General features: G+C 41.0%; 1 protein-coding gene across 6 annotated transcripts in view; it reads right to left on the reverse strand.

The window, feature by feature from the left end:
* Positions 1 to 27,833, reverse strand: part of HTR2C (5-hydroxytryptamine receptor 2C) — a 98,749-nt gene that overhangs the window by 8,891 nt on the left and 62,025 nt on the right. For 5 of the 6 annotated variants that reach the window (XR_012630665.1, XM_074882335.1, XM_074882337.1 and 2 more), the window contains one exon: positions 6,252 to 6,452. The exons of the other annotated variant lie outside the window; for it this stretch is intronic. Coding sequence is in view for 4 of the 5 variants with exons in the window: in XM_074882335.1 (XP_074738436.1) it covers positions 6,252 to 6,452 (201 nt within the window). In the remaining variant the exon portion in view is untranslated. The remainder of the gene's footprint in view (positions 1 to 6,251; positions 6,453 to 27,833) is intronic. 6 annotated transcript variants of the gene reach the window in all.

A 27,833-nucleotide genomic window follows, 5' to 3' on the forward strand; every position in this document is an offset into this window, starting at 1 on the left:
TTGCATTGTGAAAGACAGACACCAGTTCAGGAAGCAAAGCTCTTCAGAGGCAAATTGAAGAACATAGGCTTTTTAAGTGTTCAAAACAACAAAAATTCCATATATTCCCCATATATCAGCAGACTAACTGCAGTGCATTGCATGCGATAATACAACAACAATACACCTTCAGGGCTGGATTAGGTCTTGTTTTATCTAACTGCTCTAATAAAACAACAGTGCCAGCCTTGTATTGGTTTAAAGTCAAAGATAAAAGAGGGCTGAACTTTGAAGGATCTCTCTGCCCGCAATGAGCACAACTGCAAACAGATGAATGTAATTACTGACTCTGCCTGAACAAGTTGCTGACCTTTACTTAAACCTTGTGAGAGCACTGAACAACCCGAGCCCAGACAGAAAACCAGCAAACACCAGTAAAAGACAGAAGAAATAAATTATTTTCCCACCTGCCCTTCTATTTTGTTAAATTACTTCTTATGGTTTGCTCAGTCGTGTTTTTCCAATGGTACATTTGAACAAAGCCCCCTTTGTTCAAATTTGGGGTTTGGGCTCCAGCTCCAGCTCACAGCCCTGCCACCAGGGCTGGGCTTCCCCAGGAAATCAGTGATGCCTGAACTGATGCTCAGTAGCAGTAATCTCAAACAGGAGACACCGGTATCTCCCTTGCACCTGGGAACAGATGTGGTGGGATGATCGATCTATCTTCTGTGCAAAACACTCCACAGGCTATCACCATCTGCTGCTGTCCCAGGCAAAACATTTCACTGATGTCTGATGACAAAATCAAACCAATCCAGGCAACTGTGCCTGAAATACCAAGGTAGTTCCCTTGCTATGAACTCAGCTTGCTGTCAACTGCTATGATCTTCCTCACGCTGATAACTCTTGCTGATGTGCTAGGGAGATCAATGCCCCTCTTGGGAATCACGGTACAAACACCCAGGCAAAAGAATGTCTTTAGAGAAAAATAACCTTGTAGTCAATTCAAACGAATGGGAAATAGAGGCAGACGAAGCCTTAGTGTCAAGCTCTAGGCCATAAAGCAAGGGTTTCTGTCTCACCCATGACCAGAAGATAGGCCTGAAAAAGTTTTATGAGCACAAACCTGCTCTACTGCTCCACCAGAAGCAAGTAGTAGCCTGGATTGCAATGCTAATGCCACCTCTGTGCTCCCTTGAGGTTAACAAAAACTATCAGGATCGCTACCACTGCAGCACCTCTGCCTACAGAAATCATCAACTACAACCCTCATGCTCATGAGAGAAGAATTTTAGTCAAACATATACTATCAGACATTTAATGTCACACATAAAAAGGCAAAAATACATTAATACAATTTTCTCCTAAATCTGGAGAGAAACTAATGTTACCTTCTCTTAGGCTTTACTAACACGAAACCATTTTTCTCAGCAATACTATTACTGTCCTCTACCAAAGAACTGCTTGTAGTCAGGAATCTGTACACTTTTCAGGAGGTGAAGGGTGTCTGTCTAACCTTTGCTTTGCCAGTGATAGTTGTCTTAACACTGCTTCCTTGTCTCCAAGTGATGAGCCACAAACAGAACCAGCCTGCTTGAACAGAACCAGCCTGCTTGGTGGGAAAAGCTTGAGCAAAATCCAGGTACCACATTTTGACCTTCTATTTGTTGCTTTCTCCATTAGCAGTGGTTTTGCTGTTTTTTTCCATGAAATGTGTCAAAAGGTTTGTTTGCTGACCAGGGCCTGAAGCCTGCAAAGAAATTCCTGGGTGTGTGCTCCTATCCCAAAGCACAGTCTCTCAGGAGCAACTACTGCCCAGCCAAAACAGACGATGCTCAGGAGCAAACATGGGAACAAAGAAATGCCTTGCTGAACAAGTCACTGATCCTAGAGACACACATATGGGCAGAAATACAAACTAAAACCCTAAACATGCTCTGAAGCCATGACCTGAGGGAGGCTACGTGAATTACTCCTGCCCCCCTTTACCTCCATGCACAACCTGCTCTTAGCCTGTAAGGAGATTACAATTCCTTTTAATATCAGTGGTGCCATTCCAAACATGTTCCTCAAACAGAGTATCATTTCCCACTGGGATTAACCCCAGTGAGATAGGGGAAGTCTTAACTGATACCTGGAGGCTCTTTAAGGACATCATTAGGACAGCTTGGATGCATGGGGCTGCTCAGCCTGTGTGAGAGAGGAACACTCAGGGCAGAAGCAAAAAGCTGTTAGACATAAGATCATTTAATCCAAGATGAGCGTTTACTGATCCTTGCAGCACACATCTTTCATACTTCTATAAACAGATCTCCTCAATAAAACAATGCAGTAGTGTGAAAGTTAAATGGGGATGTAAAGTTCCTTTGTAAAGTTGAATGGTTTATTATATACACAAACACAGGATATCTACCTGAAATCAAAATTATCATGTTATTCATGAGTCAGAGAGAGAATGAAAAGAAAAAAGTCCAATTTTAATACAACATGTATCATGGTATTACCATAAATCAAAAGTGCATTTCCTTCTTTTGTTACTTATTCTGCTTTCAAACAAAAGACATGTGGGATCTGCTTATGGCACTGATACAAAGAGCAGAATTTGAAGGATGGCCTTATCTCAGTCACTTATCAAGTAAATTGAATTTACACTGTCACTGAGAATGTAAAACCGTGAGCTGGGAAATTGGTAGCATGTGTAATTTTGGTGGTCTCTAGTGAAAGACCAAACCTTGAACTTTCAGGGAAGCAGAGGAAAATCCCTTTTGCAGTAGTAGGCACACAGCTGGGCCACAAGGAGCTTCAGAATTAAAATGTTTTGCTTATTTTGATATCAGAAGCAATGTGTGTGCACCACTCCACATCACTGAAGTTCTTCCATTCACATTTCTTTTATATTAATATTACCCAGTTCACACTTTCTCCGTATTATACAGTGTGCATTTAGAGTTTGACTAGTTCTTCCTCACTGCTGCTGAGAGCTGCATGGGGATCTCCTCTCTTGGCCAGGATAGAGGGAGTCCAGTGAGATGCTTAAGTCCACATGTTACTAATGAAAAGTTTTGCACTTGCAACGTGCAAAGTCTGAAGTCTTGAAACAACATCAAGATTCTGCCAGAAAGATCACATCTATAATTTATTTTCATTTTCAATTTTATGGATATTTCTGTTGCCGACATTTCTGTTTCCAGCCTCAGCACTGCGCTATCACAAAACTCATTTTTACAAGCCCAGCACTTCAAAGCACCCATTTTTTCTCTAACACAAAAAGTCTTGCTCAGGTTACATTTGCTAAAACACAGGACAAGTGACTGTGTTGTACTTTAATCTGGAACAAAGAGGACTTTGGAAAAGACCCATTCATAAAGCAATTGTCAACAGACAGGAGGACTCTGTTATGTTCCCCTGCTTAAAAACCTAATCATAGGTTTAGGCTTGTGCAAACTGCCAAATTCATAGCTCAATGAGCAAAGAACTTCTATTATGTATTTTGCTGTCAGCATTAACATTTCAGGAAAATGGAATGCAAAAGATACTAAATTAAGATAAATTACATGGTTTTTACTTCCTATTTTAAATTCTCATTCAGAAACAGAATTCAGGATTCTTTACATGGGCTGCATTTAAAAGTTTCTTCAGTCCAGCTGAAGCAGGATTTAGGAAATGCAAACTGAGCATCCTGCACTTAAGTGCTGCTTTGAATTTGATACGTACAGAAATGAACAAACTCTTTTGTGATACTTAATACTGAAGGGAGGATGATTTTACTTAATCTGTTTCATCCTCTTGAAAATTGCATAGGATTTTATCAGGCCTTTCCAAGTAACAAGCAGGTAAGAACCGGAAGAGAGCAACAATACACTTGAGGTGAGTTCTCCTCTTTTATTCCATGTTCAGTTTATTCCTGTGTCTGTTACATTTCTAAATTCATTTATGAAGTAAAAATAGTTATGCTAAAATAAGCTAGATACATACCAAGAGTACTTTTCTTTCTCCATTTAATGCAACCTTCTGGAGAAAGCCCAAGTAAATGGGTAAGCCCTAGCGCATGCACTGGGGAGGGTGGAAATCCAACAGCATTTCAGTGCCCTGAACAGACTCTCTGGGGAGTATCGATTCTGCCTGTATCTTCAAAAAAAAAGGGATGCAAGCAAAGAATCCCCTGGGCCAGCTGTATCTGCATCAAAGAGAATGAACAAAATATAAGCAAAGCCCAGACATGCTGTACACCCTCTCAGCTCTGATCCCAGCAAAGCAGGTCATGCAGGTATAGCTGTAACACATCTCCCTTCCCAGCCTGGGGGGGGCAGTCCCTCACAGCATTGTGCACTGCAGACATCCCGCTGAGCGACGGCTCACAGCTTCTTCCTAAAGACTGTAGGATGCTGGGGAATAAATGCCACACCCATTGTCTTATTGAGGGCTGATGAGCCATGTGCCTGCAAAAGAAAAGCGCCATTTCATCTCCTTTCCAAGCTACAGCAACACAGAGGCACCTTGCCTGTCCTGGCTCAGGTACTTTTGTCCTTGGGGGACAGTAGAGCCCATAATGTTCCTATTTTCCATTGTCCTGAGCCCATTCCCCACCCAGTAACTTCAGGAAGAGGGAGGACTATGGCAGTCTTTACATCTATCTGGTCAGGCCCCAGATTTGCTTACTAGTCTGCTTACTCAGTGAACCATACATGAAGTACTCATTGCCTTACTTTGTTCCTTAGACCCATAGTCCAAACCACAACTTAGCTCTCAGGGCACTTGTACAGGCAGCCACATTCAGCGTTAGCCAAAGTTTCTAAGGATAGGTCTGCAACATGTAAAGCAACACAGTCAAAAAACTCAAGTTAGCTCCAGAAATGGAAGCAAAACAGTCTTATTGCCCAGGTTTTGCAATGTGCTACTTAATGCTGCTGAGAGATTTATATGGCTCTGCTAGGGCAGGATACCGGCTACTCCCTCTGTGTTACGGTGCAGCCCAGGGCACAGGTTCGGTGCCGACTCTGAACTGCCTGTGCAAATCGAGCCCAAGCATCCTGCACATGAAGTTGTTTTCATGTGACTGCTTACGCACTGAATTCAGCAGCTTTCTTTCCTATGCCAAACAGGTAGCACAGAGAATTAAAAATAAAAAATAAATAAATAACAATCTTAAATGAATTGATTAAACCCAATCTAATTTCACTGTGGACTGTATTACCCAGAGGAACTGTAGCAGGCTGTGGCACATGAAAATTTGTTTCTAACAGATATTATTGTTATAGTTATAGTTACAAGGAGAGAAGGCATATTTCCCCTATTTTTTTGCTTTTTTCCATAGACTTTTTCCATGGGAGGATTCTTCAAAAGTGGCCCCTGCAGCACCCAGACATACAGTAAAATATTCCACTTCTAAAGCAGCAAAACCCAAGCGAAGTTCAAGTACCCGAAACATGCTTTTCCTTGCAGTACAACCGCTTTACAAAAGAAAAATTAAATGTTAAATCTTTGTAAGACTGAATCTTATTCAAGCAAAAAGGCAATACAGCAGGGGGAAGTATTCTTCTGACCCTGCCCCAAATGTCTCTTTTATAAAGCACATTGGAAGAATTCCCCCCAAAATGTTTTTCTTCACATTCCTGATATTACTGTTATCTTGCTATCATTTTGCCTTTTCTTGTTTTACTGATGCTTTATTTATCACTTTTTATCAAAGTGATACAAAAGTGTCTTCCTTTATACTCCTCATTTACTATGACTTCAAACTTGCTAGCTCAGTACTAGCAGCAATCCAGCTGTGGCAGGGTATAATATAGGCTATAAAGCCTGCGCAAGAGCAGTAAATACCTCACTGTTAGTCTGCCTTCAATTCTGCACTGCTTCACTTAAACGGCTATCAGAATTTGAGCAAGTTTAACTGCAGCAACTGCAGTGTAGACATGTCATTTGTACTGGCTGGGTTTTCCTTCAGGAGTCTTTGCTAATGCTATTTTCTGCTTTGTTTACACAGCAGTTTTATAGTACCATTTGTCTGTGTTACCGCTGTTATCGGCATATTGATATGTACACAGCAGCAATGCTTCAGCATTGAAAGTGATGGTATTCTGAAAAATGACTACTTATTTTGGTCACTGACCAACTGCAACGTAAGACTTCTATTTCCCAGTAATCATTTATTATATTCAGGCATGCAGGCCAGGTAAATTAATTTGAGTATCCTCTTAAAAATACTAAATGAAAATTGGAGTAACACTATTATTCATTAAGACATAGTTAAGATCGTGAGCCGCATTGCTTACCTATGGATATGGTCCAAACTGCAGCAATTTTCATAATAGCCTTGGTGCGGGAATTGAAGCGGCTGTGCTCAATGGGATTGCGTATTGCTACATACCGATCAAGAGAGATGGCACAGAGATGCATAATAGATGCAGTTGAAAAGAGCACATCTAGGGAAATCCACATAGGGCACAACTGTTTAGGCAAAGGCCAAGCATAATCTGAAACATAGAGAGAAAAGAAATGAAAGGAAAAAAGAAAAGGAAATAATTTGGGAAGCTAGGCCACCATTTCTGAGAAACTGTTGGGATATTTAAACTCTACAATACCAGTAAGGGGCACGTGCATGAAAAGTGGACAGAGAAACCTCTCGTGGGGCCTCTGACCAGGCAGTCCCTGGCTCTGGACACTCCATAAACCCGTAGCCAGTTCCCACACATCTGTTTTCCATGACCAGTAGTTAAAGGCAAAGGAATATTAATTTGGTAGCGCCTCCAAAGTGACCATTCTAGCTCTGTTCCTCTCTCTTAACCTTTCCCACATATCTTTACAAAATCAAACATTACATTAATTTATAATCACCTCATCACATTCTTTTCATGGATTACATAGCGCTATATGGCATTAACGTCACTCTGATCCTTTCTAAAGCTCTCTTGATATATACTTCTCAGTTTCTGTCTGCTGAGGAGAAAGGTAGCAGACAGTTTTTCTGCACAGTCTAACAACTAGCTAAATGATGCTACTTCACCTTATATATTCTCCCCAGGCAGTGTGTCTTAATAAAAGAGGAATACTTGCCCCTTTACAGAGCAGCTGGATTGAGCAGCTGAAACTTGAAAACCGTTTTGAAGGTAGACAAAGATGAGTATTATTCTTTACAGAAACAAGTATGCCAGCAAACTGAAGAGACTAGATTCTTACATGTGACAGCAGCTGGCATGCAGCTGATTTGGGTGCCTGCATTTATAAATCAGTCTACCCAGTGCTGAAGTATAGCTTGAGAAAGATCCTCAAGGGGCACTGGTATTTAAATTAAAGCTCAGAGAAAATTGATTTGTGAGTGATACTCCCATGTTAATGCCTAGAGTGGATTGCATGAGATCAATAACATGTCCTGCCAAGCTCTGGGCTTCTAATGCCCTTATCAAAACAAATCAACAATATCTATAGCAGCTGAAAACACGAGAGACTTCATAACAGTTGAATAATGAGATATTCTTGTGTCTTCATTCAGAACATGGATATCTAAAGCAATCTTGAAGTTTACCCCAAACATCAGAAACGTCACTCTGCAGAATCAATGTTATGTTAAGAATGATGCAGCTCCATCCTACTGATCTTGAAGGGAAAGGGAGAAATGTTAGTCTCAGAAAGTGTATTTTGAAACAAATTACCCAGCCAAGAGAGACCCAGGATACCTTACATGAAGAAACCTGAGATGAACTGAACCAGAGCAAGTTATTATGAATTGTCCCAGCAAAGCCCAGGAACCCTTCACAAAGGGTACAGCAGAACGAGATGGACACATTAGCTCATTTTACCAGTGGGAAACCCACAGAAGAAGAGCTAAGTGACTCACAAAACCCACACAAGACCTCAGCTCTGGGGAGATAACCCATTTAATTCAGCAAGTTTCCACCACCCCTACTAGATGGACTGTAAGTGGACTGAAATCCAAAGCAGCAAGCATTTAAGAGGTCCTTGTCAAAGGGAACTAAGTAAAGCACTTTGTGGCTGAAGCATCTTTAAAAGGCATCTCTGCTGTACAAATGAATTGAACTTGGTTAAATTATGACTCAGCCCATTCATGAAGCTACCATCAAATTCTGCTCCTCCTGCTCTCATTCACACTTTGCAATAGCTTAGGACATTGTTGCCATCAACCTGCAATTGAGCTCAGAGCTCCAGCTAAGCTCTGATTTGCGGGGTCTTTAGTGATGCCTCAGTGAATGCTCTAGGGAAGAACAAGCCTCATCTCCTTCAAGTGGTACCCGTGCTCCCTGTAGAGCCCCAGGCTTTTGCTGCCAGCCCAGGCTAAAACACATTCAGTCACACTTTATCCCTCATTACTTCTCCCTCTGAGTTGCAAGAGCCAGCTTTCTGATACAGGCTGAAATGAGGTATGAGCACAAGACCTGGAGCAAAGCACCACGTGTGAATATGCATGGGGCAATTGTGACTGTGCAGCAGCCTCTGCACAGGGGGACAGTGATGGTGATGGCTGCTCTCCCCATCAGGCAGACGTCCAGGAAATCTCCGGTGTCTCCAGAAAGGGACTCCAGGCCTCCAGATCCAATCTGATCTATGGCACTGCAGTGGGTCTGTTTCTTGACATTTGCTAGACCTGGAAGAGGTTTCTACAGCAACAACCTTTTCAGCATTATTGAATGATCAATAGCCTCTCTTGCTCCTTCCTTTGAGCTACCTGCTTGCTTCCCATGACTGATTCCTCCTGAAACAACTTCTGCTACTGATGTGAACTAGGCAACAGCATTACAACCAAAAAATTAGCAGAAGCAAAAGTGACAGTGAACATTCATACCCATGGTGTGAGGTTAGTAGGTGTTGCCTGCTGTCAGCCCTGGCACTACAGGAACGACAGCCACCAACAGATCAAAGTAATGCTGCCCAGAATTACTGCCTGGGCAAACTGTCAGGATGTCTTTGAAGATAAAGGTGATAGGAGAACCCTCCTAATGGCTAATCCATTTAGTCTTTACTGTCCTGAGGCACTCTGTTATGTTTCTAGCTGAAAAGGCTGTTATACGAGGAGACATTTTACTTTCTCAGGAAGTTTCCTAAAATGATCTGTAATAATAAAATGTCACTCTGGAAATTTGTAGAATGGCAGCTTGTAACACATGACTATACCTTGATAGGAAGTGCATTATATATATCCTATCTCAAAATGCAATTACTTTTAAGAAAGCATGGTGTGTACATTTGAAAAACTCCTACACAGCCTACAAAGCCAATAATTTGTAAAAAAGAAAAAAGTTTATTCTAATTCTGTTTCTAATAAATGTACAAAACATAGGAAATGTGCCCCGTGACTGTGCCAAGATGCAAACAAGGATTAAAAAAACAATTCTGTTAATGTTGTTATACCTTTGAAACAATCTTATCGTCAGAAATACCCTATCTGCAGAAAGTAACATTTCTCTAATTTGTTCTATTTTATCTCATTTCAAAGAATAGCAATTACCATATATTTAGAAGTGCAGATGACTGAATGAAATGAATTCTTGGACCCCAGCACTTCTAAGCTTTAGTAATTGCATTTCCAATGGAAAGCATGCATCTCAGTCCAAATTTGGCTCCAGAAAGAATAAACCGGTACTAAACACCTGGGTAAGCAAAACCCAAATTCTCTGTAAGAAACTCTGATTTTTGTACCTTGAATTAATCTGTGCCCTTAAAATCAGTCATATATTTAATGTGCTGGTAGACCGGATAGGAGAGTGCTGAAGGGAATTAGATGAACCCAGCAGGTCAGAACAAAAGGCAATATTTCTCTACCCAGCTTGTAATCAAACTGCAGATTTTTTTTGACTCCAGACATTTTGTGGATGCTAGAAGATTACACTGGACAAATTCAAAGAGAAAAGCATATAGAAGAGTATTGCAATGTTAATACTTTTAGATCGGTGTTAACTTCTGTCTCTGATCAGCGTAAAAACACTGTGTATGAAATCCTGGAAGGAAACTTCTACAGAATGCCTGTGTGCCTCCAACACTGAATAGCACCTCATGGAACCTGAGATGCTGTCGTCCTTCAGTGGAAACATGGGTCAAATGCTCATGTTTAACCAGAAGTCATGGTCCATAGTGGGTTTTCATCTCCTGCACTGGGATAAAACAGCAAACCACAGTTCCTGCGTGTCACTGAACAGCTGAGATGGGCACAAACTGTTGGCAGCAAAATACAGAAACTCAAAAGCATTTTGGCAAAGTCACAGGCCATCTCTGTGTGTAGCTAATCTGCTGTTGCATGAGAGTTCCCTTAAATTTTTTGTGCTTTCCATCAAGAAAGATGACAACAATGAAATGTAATCACTTTTGTCAGAGGTTTTATGTATATGGGTAAAAAATGTTGTATAACACTAGTATTATGGTCATTGTGCTGTTCACTGCGTGAGAGTCAAAATTACCAGCCGCTGCAGCAGGAGGTGACTGGATATCCAAAACACAGCAAATGGAAGCAAAATTAATTATGTCAAATGGTAAAACAGAATTACTCCAGATTGTAAGAGAATGGAAGAACTGAAGAAAAAAAAAAAAAAAAAGTTAGAACCTGTGGCTGAAAAGAAACTGTGGGACTGTAGAATAGACTCCCCAAAGCCTCAAACAAAATCTCATGAGTTCTACCCAGCTTTCTGTGTTAAGCTGGAATAGACAGGATTTGTGTGTACACATACAGACAAACACACCCCACGCTACAAATGGACTGGCTCACTGTATTTACATTTTAAAAAATGACTATTGCTTGTATACATTTATTACTTCTCCAGCACAATCTGCCCCAGGATACCTCCTAGGAATATGCAGTGTAATGCTCAGGACAAATTTGGAATAATAGTGACAAAATACCTGCTTGCACCACAATAAAACGAAGAGTTATGTAAAATTCATCCCTGTAGCTTCAGAAATTTTTCATGGCAAACTCACAGTAAGCTGCAGCAATCATTTCTTTTCCAACCATGAACAGGAATTTGGAAAAGGCTTCAGAACACATTTGTTGTGTTTAGCCAGAGCTTTATATCTATCAGGATGATGAAAAGGGTAAAAACCACCCTTCACAATCACACAGAAAGAATAAGGGTATATTTTGTCTTTTAGGCTCATGATGACATTTTTTATATATATACATACATGCACACATATATATAATTTATATATACATATTCATATATATAGAAAAAAAAACAAAGCTAAGAGGTGCAGAATAAGAACTAGAGATGCTTATCTGTTCAAATACAACCTCTTTTAATGTTGTTCCTTGGCTTGGCCAAAAACTAAAATACATCTAATATTTCTCCTTTTGAAGTTCTGATATTTACTGTATTTACATTTCGTTTTAACTACTAGTAGGCCTTGAATGAATTGAACTAAAAATGGTAGGAAATCATTATGTTTGAATGAATCTTAATCCCAGTACAAAGCACAATTTCCCAGCAGTTAAAATGGCAACACAGCACATGCTTGAAGAACCTCTTGATCATCTTCTAGGTGCCACAGATTTATTCCAGGCCATTCACCGCTCTGTGTAGAGCTCTGACTCTCAGAAAGGTCAATGACAAAAATCCAGAAGATGCCTCACCTAATTCCCTGAGAAGTGAGGATATGGCCTTTCAAAATGAGAAGAGTGTAATATTCAACAACAGCATTTGCTCAGGTTTCCTTGCTGTAACTCAGAGCAGCGTGCAGACAATGGGAAACAGCAACCCAGAAGACATAACCAAAAGCTGTCAACTTCTGGTAGATTTTGCAGCTTTTGAAGATTCTTTCACACGTTCCAGGGAAATCCACTGTCGTGGCCTGGGAAAAAAAAGCCTACCCTTGTCCACTGCTAAAAATCTTGCACCTACTGCAGCTCAAACTCCTTCATAAACTGCCAATATCTCCTTTTCAGTTGGAGTACAGCAGGCCTTGGATCTTTTTTATTCCTGACTCCAAAACCCCAGGAGTCAGCCTCGGGTCTCCCCTGGTGCTCTCTGCCAGAGAGTCCAGGTAGGGCCATTCTCCCTGGCTGCAGTGTAGACCACGTTTTTAACATCTTGTCCTGCCCAGACCTGCCCAAGGGCTACTGTATTTCCTGATTAATTTGTTCAAAGGCTTGTTGTTGCTCAGGGCCCCATTTAAAATTGTTCTTCTTCCAGGTCACTTGATAGAGAGGGTTTATACTCTGACTGTAATCTCTAATATGCATTCTCCAGAAACCCACAAGGCCTCAGAAAGCTTGTGTTTCCTTTTTATTAGGAATGCACTGATTGCACCATTAATGTATTGCAACTGAAACATTTTATACTAACCAGACTTTCCAGTATTAATTTTAAAGTTTCATAGCTGCCACAGGCTTTACAAAAATAGAAAGCAATTACATACAGTTTTAACATTACTGCATTACATTATTCCCAAGGGAATGAAATAATTTAAATTATTCTCTTTTCTTCTCTCTTATCTAGGAAGTAAAGTATTTCTTAGCCTGAAATACCACATCAGTAAGTGTAAAGCTATGTTATCTCTTTTTTGCTAATTTACTTCTTTCAGATTTACATAGACAAATGTTTCAGAGACATCCGTATTCATGACCCTGAGAGTCACACAACTGAGACTGTTGAAAATCTCCATCATGCCTGAAAAGTACAGAACGTCTTGCTTGACCCCCCACAGTCCTCAGTGATTACCAGCATGTCCACAGACAGGATCATGCGCACAGCCAAGCTTCCTGGCTAGAGGAACAGCTGATCTCAAGGGCATCATCAACAGAGTGGAATTTAATGTTTTTCTGACATATTGAACTCCTGGGTGCTGGGTTACATGAGAACTTGTGTTTACTTTTAAGTTTCTAGCCTGCATTTTTCTAGAGGAAAAAAAGGCTATCTGAATCCCTTAAATAGCACATATTCTACCACAGCCAAGCACAGGGACATAATCTACACACAAAGAGTGAAGATGCCTTTTAGAAGACCTCTATTCTTGAATGCTGCAAGTCCAAAAAGGCTTGAGGGTCGCAACAGATGCTCAGTGGAGGATGGGCTCTCAGGTGATATGATAGCTAAGAGGGTGGAAGAGATCACCAAGTGCGAAAAGGAGGGTGACACTGTGTCCAGATGTGGTGTTGGTGAGACCATTGCTGGCACCCTGCGCTTGACTCGAACCTCTGCACCTAGATGATATGATTTTGCTATAGTGCAACAACGCACAAAGGATTTACTTGAGTCTGTGCCACCGATCACCTCCAAACTGGGCCGTGCCACCATTCCTGAGCTTTGATTTTCCTCTGAGCTATTTGCTTTTCACCTTGTGAAGCCATCAGCATGGCACAAGTGGCCTTGGGGCAGGGAGCAGGCAATGGGCACAGAACAGTGTGGTCTCCTTCAGAAACCCCCCACCATCAAGTGAAACCCCGGCACAGCTGGATGAGCCTCCAAAGGTCTTTTGGTGCTTGCCTCACAAGTTATAGCAATTAATTGATGTGACTGTATTTTATTGCAAATTAAACAATTGTACCCATTATGGCATTCTGGGAATTTTAAATAACTGTGTTAGATTTTGCTTTCTATCCAGTATGGCAACAACTTGCCGTCTTCACAGGACTTGTAAGAAAGAAGCAAATTTAAAGCCAGAATGGATGTAATTATCTGATCTAGGGAAAGGTTGCTTGAGTATCATTTAAGTAATATTTTAAATGCAAGGAGCCAGCTTTATCCATGCTATACTTAAAACAATCCTGCTAATAAAATGAGATGTTTGCTAAGAAGACAACATAGAGAACGCTGTTGCCATCCCAAAGGCAGCATCTCTTCTCAGGGAAATATCAAATTATTCTGCTGCAGTCTGTCATTCCATGAATCCATATGTTACATTCATCTTTTCATTTATTGGCGGAGACTAAAACTATGTTTGAAGTCAGAGGAAAAATTTCTAGGCTCAATAATGTTCTGCTCACAGTTTAAGCATCCGTAGCTGAATCTGGAATTTTTACCTTGGGTGATATGGACAGTTAACTGGGCAACAGTACAATTAATTGAATTGTATCACCAACATCATATAAAGGGTTCCTTACAGCATTTTAACTCCAACAGACATATGATCTCTTCACACAATTCTGAGATATAAGTTCTTCACAATACTTTATCTAAACAAAACCAGAGTCTAATAAAATATTCACACCAGTAAACATTTTCCTTTTACTGATGTTCTGTATGTCAGCACAATGGCAGGACAGTGGCCTCTAATTTCCTTCATGCAGGTTATGGATCAGCCTTCATCCGTTATCTAAACAACTAATAAAACAACAGTTGAACCAATCATACTGGAAAATAAGCCCACAAGCTAACACAGACACCAAATGAATACCCTCTAAATGTAAAAATAAAAATATTTTCCAAAAAACTGTTTCATAACAAAGTGCACAAACCTGTGACAATAACAGGTAGTTTTCCCTAGTTTTGATGAAATTGAAAGAGATCCATTATCACAAGAAATAACTGCCAAAACATACAGATCATCTGAGGAAAATAAAATTCAGAACTGAAAATGATGTGGCATTATTTGGATTACAACTGGCTGCTGAGCAGTTGCCTTAGTCGGAACAAAGAAGTCATCTGCTCAAACCAAACAATATCAAATAAAGTTTAGACTATGGCTCAACCCTAGGACTGGCTCTGAGGATAGTGAGAGGCCACAAAACCATACAGAGGGGAATTTTTTGGTCTTTAGTTTGACTTCAGCATAACTCTGTGGCAATTCAGACATCTGTGCCATCCTGACAGATGTGTGGGAGCCTACCTGGGATTAATCCTCTTTCTCAGCTTGGGCTCCCTCCTGTCAATGCAGCTGAACAAACTGGCCTCTGAATCCTGATAAAATGTCTGATTTTGGAAAGAACTATAATAAAGATTTCCTTCATTTGATGTAAAGGGTTCCGTATTCAGAGAGCACAGATTTGTCATCTTTAACTAACTAATGCTTTTACTAAATATTCCAGGAAGATGGCCAATTTGATAAGAATTTATTTACTTACTCTAAACAATCTTCTGCTAATCACTAGCATTAACTTTGAGCATACCAGTGCAGACGTCTTTAGGAGTTTTGTAAGTCTGGTATACCTTGCATGCCCGGTTAGTATTTTTTTCCCTCTCCATGGGGGAAAGTAAAGAATTGCATCTGGAAATATAAAACATAACATGAGGACGGAGCAAGATCTGCAGTTTGAAAAGCAGCAGTGATTTTGCCTCCCATTTGCTCACAGGTTGCTAGATGTGACCAGGATGCCACCATTGTCTCAGCCCTTGTTCAGCACAGTGCTATGCTTGCACCAGTCTAATGCCGATGGAAAGTGCAGCCTACACTGCTCAAATGCTTGGATGAATTTAGTTCAGTGAGTCAGCTTTCCTTCTTACTGTATGGTGTACCTTCCTCAACAGCAGGAAAGCTATTAGGGACAGTAGGTTAATTGTCTGGCTGAACTTCATGCCAGTGTGAGTCACAGTTTTCTTGTCTGATGAGGTTAAAAGCCAGTACAAGTAGTCAGTGAGACTGGTAATGGCAGGAAATCACTTCAAGCAAGGGAAATAAGCCATGTTTTGGTTATACTCACAGATGTTTATTTCCATTTCTGATATTTCTCAGAGCAGAGGACTTGCAAAACGCATTCCCTGTTTAGCATTCTCCAAGCCAGTGGGCATCTCTGATTCTTCACGATTGTACAGGTAGAAATGCCAGCATGACAGTGCTTCACAGAAGCCACTGTAAAAAGCAATTATTTGGGGGTTGCTAAGAAGCCTAGAATTTCTGCTCCATATCCTTGAGTGCCATCTACTGTCCTTCTGTCACTGAATACCTTAGATGCAAACCTCCTGCTTGCAAAACATTTCTGCCACCATGCCCATGCTGCTTCTGACCAAGAACCGATATTCATTATAGGAGAAGTGTCAAGCCGGAGTTTGTCACAGTGGAAACTTTCACCGTGGGACCCTGAAAGGTGATAGAACAGCACCTTCAGCGGCTTTCTCAAGGAAATAGTTTGCTAGTGAACACTATTACATATGCAGTAATCCCAAGGAAATCTGAACATGTGAGCAAACCACTGTTTTCTAAAAAACTCAGCATAGTAATCTGTGCACATGCAACCTGCCCCAATTAAAAGGCAATGCAGTGGAGAATCACTGTCCTTCCCTGAAGCAGGAGTGGAACAGAATTCATCCAGTATGTAAACAAGATTCAAATATTTAATTAAGTAAATCTAATAGCAATCTGGAAAATGCATGTATTGCTAGTCAGTTCTATACTCTGTAGGAATAACCTGCTGAACCATGGCGAGTGTGCAAACAACCTCCAGATTGCACCCAGAAATATTCAGTTATCCACCAGGATTCTTGTAGTGGTATGACCCAGACTTACACTTTGGGAAAATTTTGCGAATAACTTTCTTTTAACTGAGGAATAGGATGTAGAAATGAGATGAAGCAAACAAGTGCAGCTAAACTAGACCAAGTTACTTAACTGCTTGAGCTCTTCTCAGATTTGCACAATACTTGAGAAATAACATTTCAGTAGCCTTTTCTTCCGGTACAGTGTTTCAAAGTCTGGAGTCCCATTCCCTCTACTGTCAACCTCAATTACCCAGCTGTTCTTCCCCACTTCTTCCCCCTGTTATCTGACAATACTTAGATGTTTCCCCATTTTGCCAGGCCATAGGAACCCTGGAGACTCCTTTCACAGGCCTGGAAAATAATTTTCTGAGCAGGACTAGGTCTGGAAGCTTCATCGGCATGTAAGCCGGACAGCGTGGTGCCTGCTGGAAAGCCCGTTTCTCCATCAGTGGCACAGGAGGCTTTCCTAGACAGCCCAGACACCTGCAGGACATGGACTTGTGAGAGGAGAGCCCCTGGTGTGGCCTGCTCCACTTCCATCACCACAAGAAAGCATGAACTTTAAAGGCTCATGTTTAATCGAACTTCTCTGTGGGGAAGCACGGACAGAATCAGAGTCTGAGGATGTCTGTACATTAAGCCATGGAGGGAAGAAGGTTTGCAGACTTCACCTCAGCATGTTGCAGTATTTCTTCCTTTCTCATCTGCAGAGGCCTGCAGGCTAATTCTGTCTTCAGCCCAGGAGCAACCAGTGCTACAGCTGAGAGACTCAACTCCTGGCCCTCCCGTAGGATTTAATTCATTCAGCCTAGCTGGGAACCAACCTCCCATCTGGGTATTATACTCAGAGAAGACTGGGTCATCCCAAGCCCCCTTGCCATGAAGAAGGAAGGTGACTGTGTCACCAGCATCCAAGCATCCAAAGCAATCCTGAGAAAGCAGGAGTCTGGGAAGGCTGCGTGTGGCCAAAACTGCACTGTCCCTCTTCAGAAACATGGGGCTTCTGTACCTCTGCTCACCCCACGCCCACCCGGCAGAGCTGATACACCCCCCAACCAGGCTAATGCAGCGTGCTAAATCAGCCCTTTACTCCAAGCAACCAACTGGTCATTCGGTGCGACAGCCCAACTTGTAAAACCACATAATATAATGTTAAGGATTTGCATTATTGTAAGCATTTTGTACACAACTTATTACTAATAAACCTGCTCACTACTAACAGAGTCTACTATAAAAGACTTGAAGTTGGAATATGATTTAAACTTGGATTATGGCGCTTTCATACTGCAGCATTTATAGCCTATAAAATGCCAAATTATTGTCAAACTGCTGCATGAGGACACGTAAAAGTCAACTCAGCACAGCTTTCTTTACAGATCCAAAGATTTAGAAACACCTCAGACTACTCCAACACAAGTACCTTCATCCTCATATCCTGGCATTCAGGTGACATCCCTCAGCCAAAAAGAAAACAGGCAGCAACATCAATCCTCCCTAACTTTATGACCCTCTGACAAATGATGCAGGTACACAGTTTTGAATCCTGAGAAAGTCTGTGTTCAAAATGGCAATGCAGGATGAGGTGATCCCATTTCCCATAACAATGTTTCAGCATTTGGAATGTATACCAGATGGGTAACATCAGAGGCAAAGTGAAACTTAACATATGACCACCGTCTGGGTACAGTTGTACTCCTTTATTTCTGAGTTTTGCAGAAATTGTAGGCCTATTGTAAGTTCCATTAACTTGAAGTAGAAATGTAATTTAATATGGATAAATGAAGTGTGGGCGTACTGATATATTAGAAAGAATACTATTACCCAGAAAATTATAGTGGTCTCATGAGGTGGAAAAGGAAACTAAAGAAATGATATTTAGTTAAGTTATACCATCGGGTTTTTTGATAGACTTGTTTTTGCTTTGTAATCAAATGCAACATTATTTTATTATCATGGTTATACTATTATTACAGTGTAATCTTGCACTTGATTACAAATCAAAACCAGTGATAACTATGATAATAAAATAATGTGTTAACATAATAATCTAGCGAAATGTAATAAAATAAGTGTTGAGGTAGATTTAACAAATGTAAATGAGTAATATGGGTGTCGTAGTAGAACTAGTTACTCCCAAGATACAAGAGGTACTTATCCCAATATGGACTAGAAAAAGCTTGGAAAAATGATTATGGAAAGTAACGGGTATGTTTGAAGGACTTAATTTTGGAAGTTGTTTTTCCTGTGTTCATCTTTATCAACATCAACTTGCCGTGTTATATCAAAAATATAACCTTGTTCTGCTGTTGTGTGTCTTAGATGGAGACAGCTAACTAGATTTTAGCAGTAGACTCACGACTTTTGTCTTCTGCTCTGTTAAAATGCAGTATCTCCATTCATTTCAGATCAGCTGATCAGAAGGAATCAACAAAAGCTTAACTGGCAAATGCAAAATTCTACCCAACAAATTCAAAATTTACATAGAGGAGTGAGAAGTAGTTACCATTCAGAACAAACATGCGGACATAAGGACAGAGCTCTGCTGCCTTCTAAAATCAGCCATCAATATTCATAGGTGTCAGACACGCATTTACAGTCTTCTGCATCCCAGTGGGTGCCAAATAGGTACGGTAACAGCCTGTCATACAATTTCCATATCTCAACAACACCAAGACCTTTTTCTACAGCTGCTGCCTCTGATTGGGGATAGAAATAGACATTTATAAAAACAAGTGAAACACCCAAAACTTACCTAAAATAAACACATCGCAAAAAATATTATACATCAGAAAGTGGAAACGGATTGGTCAGGGTAACAACTGGTCTGTCTCTATAACTCCAGCACAGCTGGAGAAGAGAGCCTGCTGCCAACATGTCAACAGTAATAGAAAGCAAACCAAAATAACAGAGAATCAACAGAACCTTATCAACTGTCCTGCCTTGCCCATAAAATCTCACACCTAAGAGTTGGTAGAGGAACTAGGTTATTTCATGTTTGTGCATTACTCGTTGAATTTTGTAGTCCTGAACCTTTTTCACCTAGGACCCAAGATGACATCTCATAGGAGAGATTCACTCACTAAACCCACTGCTGTCACTGTGCTTATCAGAGTTCCTGCAAGAATAGTAAAGTTTTCCAACAACGAGACTTATTACAAACAGAAAACATGAAGGAGGCTGGAAAAATAGAATATATATTTGAAACTAATGCATGATACCAAAATGTTGCTATAGCACATATTGGTAATCACAGCCTAGGCTCTGTGACAGGCTCATGCACAAATTCCCCTCATCTCATTAGCATCTTTAATGACAATTTTGGCAGAAAAGCTAGTGAGGATCCATTCTATTTCTCTTGTGAGTTGTCCATTCAGAAAAGGGTTGTATTGCATCAATGAGGCAGCGTGCAAATTAGTGCAAAGCAGAGCAATTGGCATGTGGCCCCTCTTCCATCAATGTAATTTCCATTTAATTACCATGCAAGCAGATGAATGACATCAGAGCCTCTTTCCCAGCACGTGCTGATAATCCACGAAGTAGGAACTTAATGCTACACTTACCATTTGGTCTCAGGGAAGCAAACTAACCTACAGGGGTATTTGCGCATATTTTAATGAATATTAGACAACTCTAGAACCAGAATTTCAAGGGATATGTCATGTGAATTGGAGAGACATTAAAATCATAATTTGCCAAGTAGAATTTAATGATACCAATTCAACAGACAAATGTGAAAGCAAGTAGAAGAAAAATCTGAGTTAATTCTGAGTTAATTGACCCAATCCTGGAAACATTCATAATTCAAACCAATGGATTACATTGGTATATTTGTCTTACAATATATCTAAGTGCTTTTCAGACATTTCACCTTGCTTCTCTGTATTTCTTTCCATCTTGTCTAAAGCGGCTGTCTATATATGTATTGCCCTGCATAATGGCAGTGATTTTTCCATACTTTTGAGCTCAAAGACTAGGTTGGCCCATTACATACACCTCTTCTAAAAAGGCAGTAGTTTGTTCCTTGGGGTCTTGGCATGTCACCATCACTCAGGTTGAGCCCTTAGGCAAGAAATTATGATATGGTATTAATCACATAAAGAACATTAAGGTTACCATATGCTGAAAAGAAACCATATTTATTTTCACAAAATGCTGCCCATAACACAATACAGTAAAAGCAGCAAATATGATAGGATGTACACAAATATATCATCTATCTGCATGCAACAACAGACTTCCTGAGTGAATACAGGGCATAATTTCCAAACAGAACAAGGATGAAAGAGTTTTTCAATTACACGTTAAGTGAAGACTGAGTACAAAAATACAGCTGACCATCCTTGGAGTCCTTCTGTGTTTCCCTTTACGTTCTCCAGTATCTGCAGCTACAGCCAGCACAGGAAAATGAGCCATATGTTAATCTTTACAACAGACTGCAAGTAGGACCGTTCCTGGAAATTATAACTGCTCATTGGCAAGTGCTGAGAAACACATGCTACTAACCAGTTCCTCATCCCAGTTTCACTCTGCTGGGGTGAGTGAGAAGAGATAGCAAGTTCTCAGCATGAGAGAATATATCCTAGATATTTGGTGTGTGAAAGTGTTTCTAGATTTAGTTGCAGGCACCTTCGAGGATGGAAAGTAAGGGCTTTTATGGATAAGAGAAAACAGAAGTAAAAGTAATAACTAGTATGGGTCGTTTGAGATGGACAGAATGGATGAAGCCATTGAGATGCACTCCTCTGTCACAGCTCAGGCCAGGCTGTTGTAGTCACCTCTGTTTTTTAAACTCCAGGTCACACATATGATGCTTCTAAATGGAAAATATTTTATATCCCACTTTCCTACATTAATTTAGTGTTTTGGTAAAGATTAAGAGGAGTTGCTATCCTTTCCACTCTGCTGTTCTGTGGAATTTACTATTCCTCTCTCTTTTTTTTTTCCTTCTTTAAAAAAAAAAAATCATGCTGTTTACAAAAATCAATAGAAGCAAATGTCAGTTCACAGGCAGCTCCCCTGCTCACAGAGCAGATGCTGCTTGAGCACCAGGCTTTGTGGTGTGGTTGGAGAGGCGGTGCACATTTTAACTGGGTCTTTCTCCAGATGGCCAACAGATTGGGGGAATGAGGGAGGCCTGAGCTACAGCTGAAGCTGAACTCAGGCGAGTTTTGCAAAGGGACATCTAGGCTGGGACTAGAATCCATATCTAAAATATCTAAGTCCCTGTAAGAAGCTGTCACAGGTAAATATATATGTACAATGACATAGACTAAAATGAACTCAATCTTGGTAAAATCCCTGCAATTCTGGTTAAATCCTTTATCTTTATTTTAAAATTCAAGTTTAATAATAGGGGATTAAACATACCTAAGGAAGACTCTGGGTGGCTGTGTCTCACATGGCCCCAGCACCCGGAGGGTGTGCTGTTCTTCCTGTCAGATGAGGCTAAATCTGTCTGTGGGAAACACATTAGCTGTCTTCATTTTACTTGTTATCTCGGTGATCCACCTGGCACCTTTATAAAGCAGCAAATTTATTGCTGGAACAGTTTATCATCATAGGGTCTTTCTTTTTATATATAACAATTCTGCTTTTCTCATTATCTTGTATCAATTTCTAGTTTACTACAAAGCATGTAAGTTTATATTTCTTTTCAAATAAACTCATAAAAGTTAATTACAATGAGGCAACACACTTACAGTACTACTACTGCATCTAAAGGGCTACTGTCATAAAAAGTAAACAAAGATTCATGCATTTTAAAGCACATTTAGCTTCACTGATCTAGAAGCAAATTGGGCATGTGAAAATTGCACCGACAGCATTAAAACTGCTGCTGTATTTAAACTGACATCAGTACTCCTGTAAAACAGAAATGTAACTATACACACTCCAGGTTTTTGTCGCTTTACACTCCTGTGAGTTTTAAAACCCATTGCATCTTCCAAAAATTTTTAGCATAAGGATGAAATAAAAAATATAATTGGATCTAAATCTTTATTTGCATTAAATAGTAGCATTTAAATGTGTGTCATTCAAAATCATTCTAATAAGTCATACTTGAAGATAAAAGATGTATTTTGGATGGGCAATTCTCAATTACACTGGGCAGGCAAGACATGCCTGTCCAATTTAGTGTCTAAAATATGAAAGATAGCTCCTTGATCAGATACAGCATACTTGGTGTGGGTAAATTAGAAAACTATAAGGCCATATGTTCAACTAGTATAAGTAGGAGTAAATCTACTGAAATCATCTAGAGTATTTTAATATTTCCCTTCACCTCTCAGGAACTTAGGAGGAGGACAAAGGTGGACTCTGACAGTTTTTTCTGCCACATTTGTAGAAGTTGCATCCAAGGAAACATCCTCACTGAGATGCCTGGGTGATATTTTACATGGTTCATGCTTACCTAGAACTGTTTCCATGGTGCGTTTTAGGGTGAGACCACATCTCAAATTGAGTTGTGGAGCTGGAAGTGGTGCAAAAACCCTGCCTCCACTTAGCAAATGCCCATGAGGCTTTGTTACAGAAACCTGCTCTGCAACCTGCTCTCATTACCTATGAGCTCTGGCTTTATTTCAGACCACAACCATAAATGGTTTAGAGGTGATGGGCCTAACTGACCTAGTGATGACTTCTTGTGCCCTGGTACAGCTGTGAGAGAGGAAATACTGACGACAGGTTCCCCTGGATAAAACTGCAGAGGGGAAGCAGCCTTCTTTATCGGCTTTTGAAGGAAAGTTGCAAAGCACACTCACTTGTAGGAAGTACAAAGGTACATGGAGGCTCTGCTTTTATCACACTGCAGTGTTAGGATTTTCTATTTAAAAACTGCTTCTTGCAAGAAAGTTGAGGTTGGCAAAGAGATGAATTTCTGATTTTGTAATAAGGTGCTTAGAGATTTGTCATGGCTTTCTGTTGCTACACACTGACACACACAGATCCTGGCTTCGGCATCCCAACAGCAGGCAGACCTGAAAGGAAACAGGCTCTGGAACATGTAAGATATGACTGCAGTAGCTTAGTGTCTAATACTCGGTAGCAAACAACAGGACACAGCAAGTCAGAAAGTCCTTTTCACTCCTGTATTCCTGTGGGATCAGGAAACTCTCCTTGGAATCTCTTTGTGATTTCATTTTCCTATTTGGATCATGCTGCTCAGCAAAATATGATTTTTCTCTGAAGTGAATTTGCTTCCTCTGCCTTTTTAAAATTTTTATTTTTTAACCAAAACCAATAAAATAAACAAAAAATCCCCTCAGTCTCAGTCAACCCAAAAGAGAAGAGTCCTCTTTCCAGTAGGAAACACAGAGCAAAAGAGATTTGCCTTAGGGAGAACCAGCCTCACAAAGGCAATCAGAAGGAGATTTTCATCCCAAATGACATTAAGTAAGTGAATGCCCACTGAAATACACTTCAGGATCAGGCCCTGCACAGGCTTGAAGCGCATTCTAGTGCTGAGCTGAATGTTTCAGACTGCGCAGCATCAGGGCATCTTACTTGGACAAATGCCAGCTCAGTTCTGTTACCCATATGTACCATGGCTTTAACAGGATAGTGGCTCGTGCCTTGTGTGATGGTGCTGAAACATAATAAACAGCAATGCCATGAAGGGAGCTGCATTGCAGTGGCAGAAGAGATTTCCTTAGACACAGAGGGGAGTAGCAAAGCATCTGGGACCCTTCTAGATGAAGGATGCTGCCATAGTCATGCCAAGAACTACAGTCAAGACAGGCAGGAGGAGTGTAAGGAGGGTTGGAGGAGCCAGAGAAGTGCTCTGTAAAAAGCCCTAGCCTCTCTGAACTTGCTGCCAATGTTCCCATTGACTTTAGCATGGTCAGGATCTCCCCTGGATGTATTTTGTAGGAAGACATTCCCTAGGTCCACTTGTAAGAATAGGGGAAAAAAAAGAAAAATCACACTATGTTACCTACCTGCAGCCTGCTGCTATAGATCAAAGCAGGCAGTAACACATTTAGAAAAAATCTAGGGTGTTCTTTAGCATTCCTGTTTTTCATATTTTCTCCATTTAGGAAAAAAAAAAAAGAAAAAGAGAGAATTTGTCTTTTCTACCTGATGGATCACCTTTAATCTCAGAAATATGGATTCATGCCTCCATGCAGCATTCTTCTGATTAGCACAACCAATTTTGTTCAGGCCTTTCTGCAAGAGGCTCTGTCTGTGAAAAGCCTGTCAAACCTACAGGGCAAACAATGAGTCTCTGCAGCATCCCCCTCAATCTGTGAAAATAGAGGCCACAAGCTCATTTTCCTGAAGAAGGCCAGGATTAGCTCTCAGCCTGGCAGTGCTATAACATGCCAAGACAACTGAACAGTGCACGTGTGGCTCGTTCACACCTGACACCCACCACTGCCATGCTGAGATGCTGGCACAGCCCACTGACTCACTGACCCACACCCTGCTCTTGAGTGCATACCCAGGGGCTCCGTGATCCCCTTGACCTCTCTGGAGGGGTGTTGTTTAATTAAATTTAACGCAAGCTGATTCAAAGGGTGTGCAATCAATAAAAGCTCTAGCAGCCTTACAACATTCTCCACAACCAGCCCTCATGATGGAAGTTACCAGAAACAGAAGCTGTTGGAAGTGTTTGTGCTGTGTTCATCTGTGCTGGACTGAGAAGCCTGAGCTCCATGTGCAGCACCATCATCCCTGTCAGATCACAGGCTAAAGGCTCCGTTAACCCACAGTATGCAAAGTAGCTGGTTGCTTAACAGCAAGAGGTTAGAAAGAGCAAAAAAAAGCATGTTTACAAATGTGAAATGTTTATTGTTTTCTGGTGTTTTCTCCTAAAGCTGGCATATTGACAAGATCCTCTTGTCAATGGGAATGAAGACAGGGAGGGTAGTAAAGAATATCTTTGCCTACAACGAGAAGCAGGCTGGAGCCAGAGCTTCATGATATACAGGCAGCACAGAGTGAAGAAATAACAAGAAACAGGCAGGTGGTAAAAAATTAAATAGTAACAGTTCTGCCTCTGTATCTGACAGCAGAAATTGGTCTTCAGAGTCTCATAAACTGATGCTCTACAATGTGGATTATAGCTGAGCTCAAATTAGTCATAAGGACCTGGCACAAAACTGCCAGGCCCTACCCACAGCAGGTAAGAAAGGTGCCATTCAAAGTCTCTCTTAAGACTGGCATTGATTTACTCTGGGGAAGATCCTCTTTGCACCAGCTAACCCTTTGCTACATTATCCAGAGCTTGGCAGTAGCGGAAGCAAGATTAGAGACCTAAAGTTAGGGGTCCTCTATTGTTCTCCTGAAAAAAAAATAAAATACTTGATACGTGCAAGTGAACCTGAGCAATGCTGAAGTGACAGGCAAGAAGCTTGTAGGGAACAGCTAATACGTGAGCTGCTGCATCCTGGCAGCTCAGGCATAGCTGTCTTCATCGCTGTCAGAGACGGACACGCTGAGCTCCTTCCTTGGAAGTAAGGGCTTGCTGACCATAGAAACTGGCTCCTGTTTCCCCCCAGGCTCCAGAGCTGCCCAGTTCACAGCACATGCCTACAAACAGCAGACTGGATCTTACAGCTTCACAGCCCTGGAGTGCCTTTTGCTGTTTGAGCATACTGAAGGGCAGCATTTGAGTTTCTCAGTGGTGTTACAGGGTTAGAAGTTTGTTTTCATTCAGCTTTAGAACAAACATGAGAACTTTTGAAGATTTTTGCAAGAATAGAGTTATGTTAAAAAATACACATTTTCAAGACAGAAGTTCTACTTTATAGCTTGAAATATAGTCCGATACACCCCAGTGATTATTATGTTACTGGCTAAATTTTTAATTTTTGCACAACAGATCATCATGAAGCTGGCAGAATGGGGACTTGGACTCCCACATGCTGCAAAAATACTTCACCAGCAATGAGGATAATCTCATTCCTCTTCCAGCTTCCCAGAAGTGCTGTAGACATGGATACACTCTACAGAGTTTTCAGTTTTGGCAACACACCATATTGTAATAAAAAATGTAATTAGCTAAAAGCACTCTGAGCAGTTTATTTGCCATGACACACTTTGGTTAGGATGCTATGTGTGTCCAGAGCAGTGGCTGGAGAGAGGCCCTTGCTCCTTGCTTTCCTGCAACATGAGGCATCAAGTGGTGCGTAGCACAACAAAGTCCAGGCTCCCACAAGATACAGCAGAGCAGCTACAGGAGAAGGGGAGCTCCACTGGTTAAAGCATTCACTTCCAGAGTGCATAATGAAGAATAACAGCATTCATTTTCAGAAAGAAAGTGCAGAGCAGTACACCTTGTGGAACGTGACCTTCATGTCCATAAGCAAAGTTAATGAAGCCTTGCTGAGAGCCCAGGAGGGACACTTGTGCATTCATTATAGCCAGTTATTAACACCCAGTTCACTTGTCCTACCTTGGGTAACAGATGGCAGTGCAGGCAAGACGGATATAAAAATATCACAGAGGCTGGGTGATAGTTACAGTTGGTTGCACCTATGCATCGTTGCCCCACAATACTTTTCCAACTTTGGTCCCTACACATTGCACACAGTGAAGAGCACAGCCTGGGTTGGGGTTTGGTGTGGTTGTGCACTCTCACACAAGCTGGACGGAAGACTCAAGTCAGCCTGCCAGACAAACACAGGGGGAGATCACTGACACAAGGAGCTGCCTGCAATTCTTTCTTGTAGTGCACAGGATCTCCAAGGATGCAATTCCAACCATACTTGGGGTGCACTACCAGCAAGCCCTGCCTGCTCCTCTCCCTCCCAATATTTTGAAATATACTCCTGGCTGTCACATCCCGCTTGCCATGATAATGCCGCAAATTTACCAGCTGCTGTTGCTGCACAGAGGCCTGCTAAGGGAGGGAGAGATTTGTCATGAGGGAGAGAAAAGAGCTTCCACACAGAAGATTTACAGTGGATCCCACGTAATTTTTCAGGAGGAATTTACAATGCAAGCCAAGCTTTTACTAAAACCTGAATTTTTATGGGGCTGGTTCCTATTATATTAGAAGTGACAAGCTTTCTAAATCTGTCCATGCAGCTGCAGCACACACAGAAATAATAGCTCAGTTACTGATAAAGAACATTACCATCTGCCCAAAGAAGTGATGACAGGTCAAACGCTGAACACTGTTATAATTTAATCTACTAGAAGACAGACAGATGCTGCAGATGTTAGAAATGATGCAAAACTACCTTCCAGAGGACCTAAGGGCACTCTGTACCACTTCTTGCTCTACCCAACTTTAGGTTGAGACACTGTTCAGAAGTCAAATCCAACTCAAAGCAATGCTTTAACATAATTAAAAGAAACTTCCTAATTGACAACGGTCTTTCTGCTGACAGCAGAGACTTCCCTGACTTGCTTCCTTGAATTTATATGATTTATTTATGGATTGTTCCCTTGCTTGCAAGCCCTGAAACCAAAATCCATGCATTGTCTCAAAAGGAGAAACTCAGCAGAAAGCCAAGACATAAGCTTGCCCAGGAAACTTTTCACTGTCTCCTT

Source organism: Strix uralensis, chromosome 13 (assembly GCF_047716275.1).
Source record: "Strix uralensis isolate ZFMK-TIS-50842 chromosome 13, bStrUra1, whole genome shotgun sequence".
NCBI lineage: Eukaryota > Metazoa > Chordata > Aves > Strigiformes > Strigidae > Strix > Strix uralensis.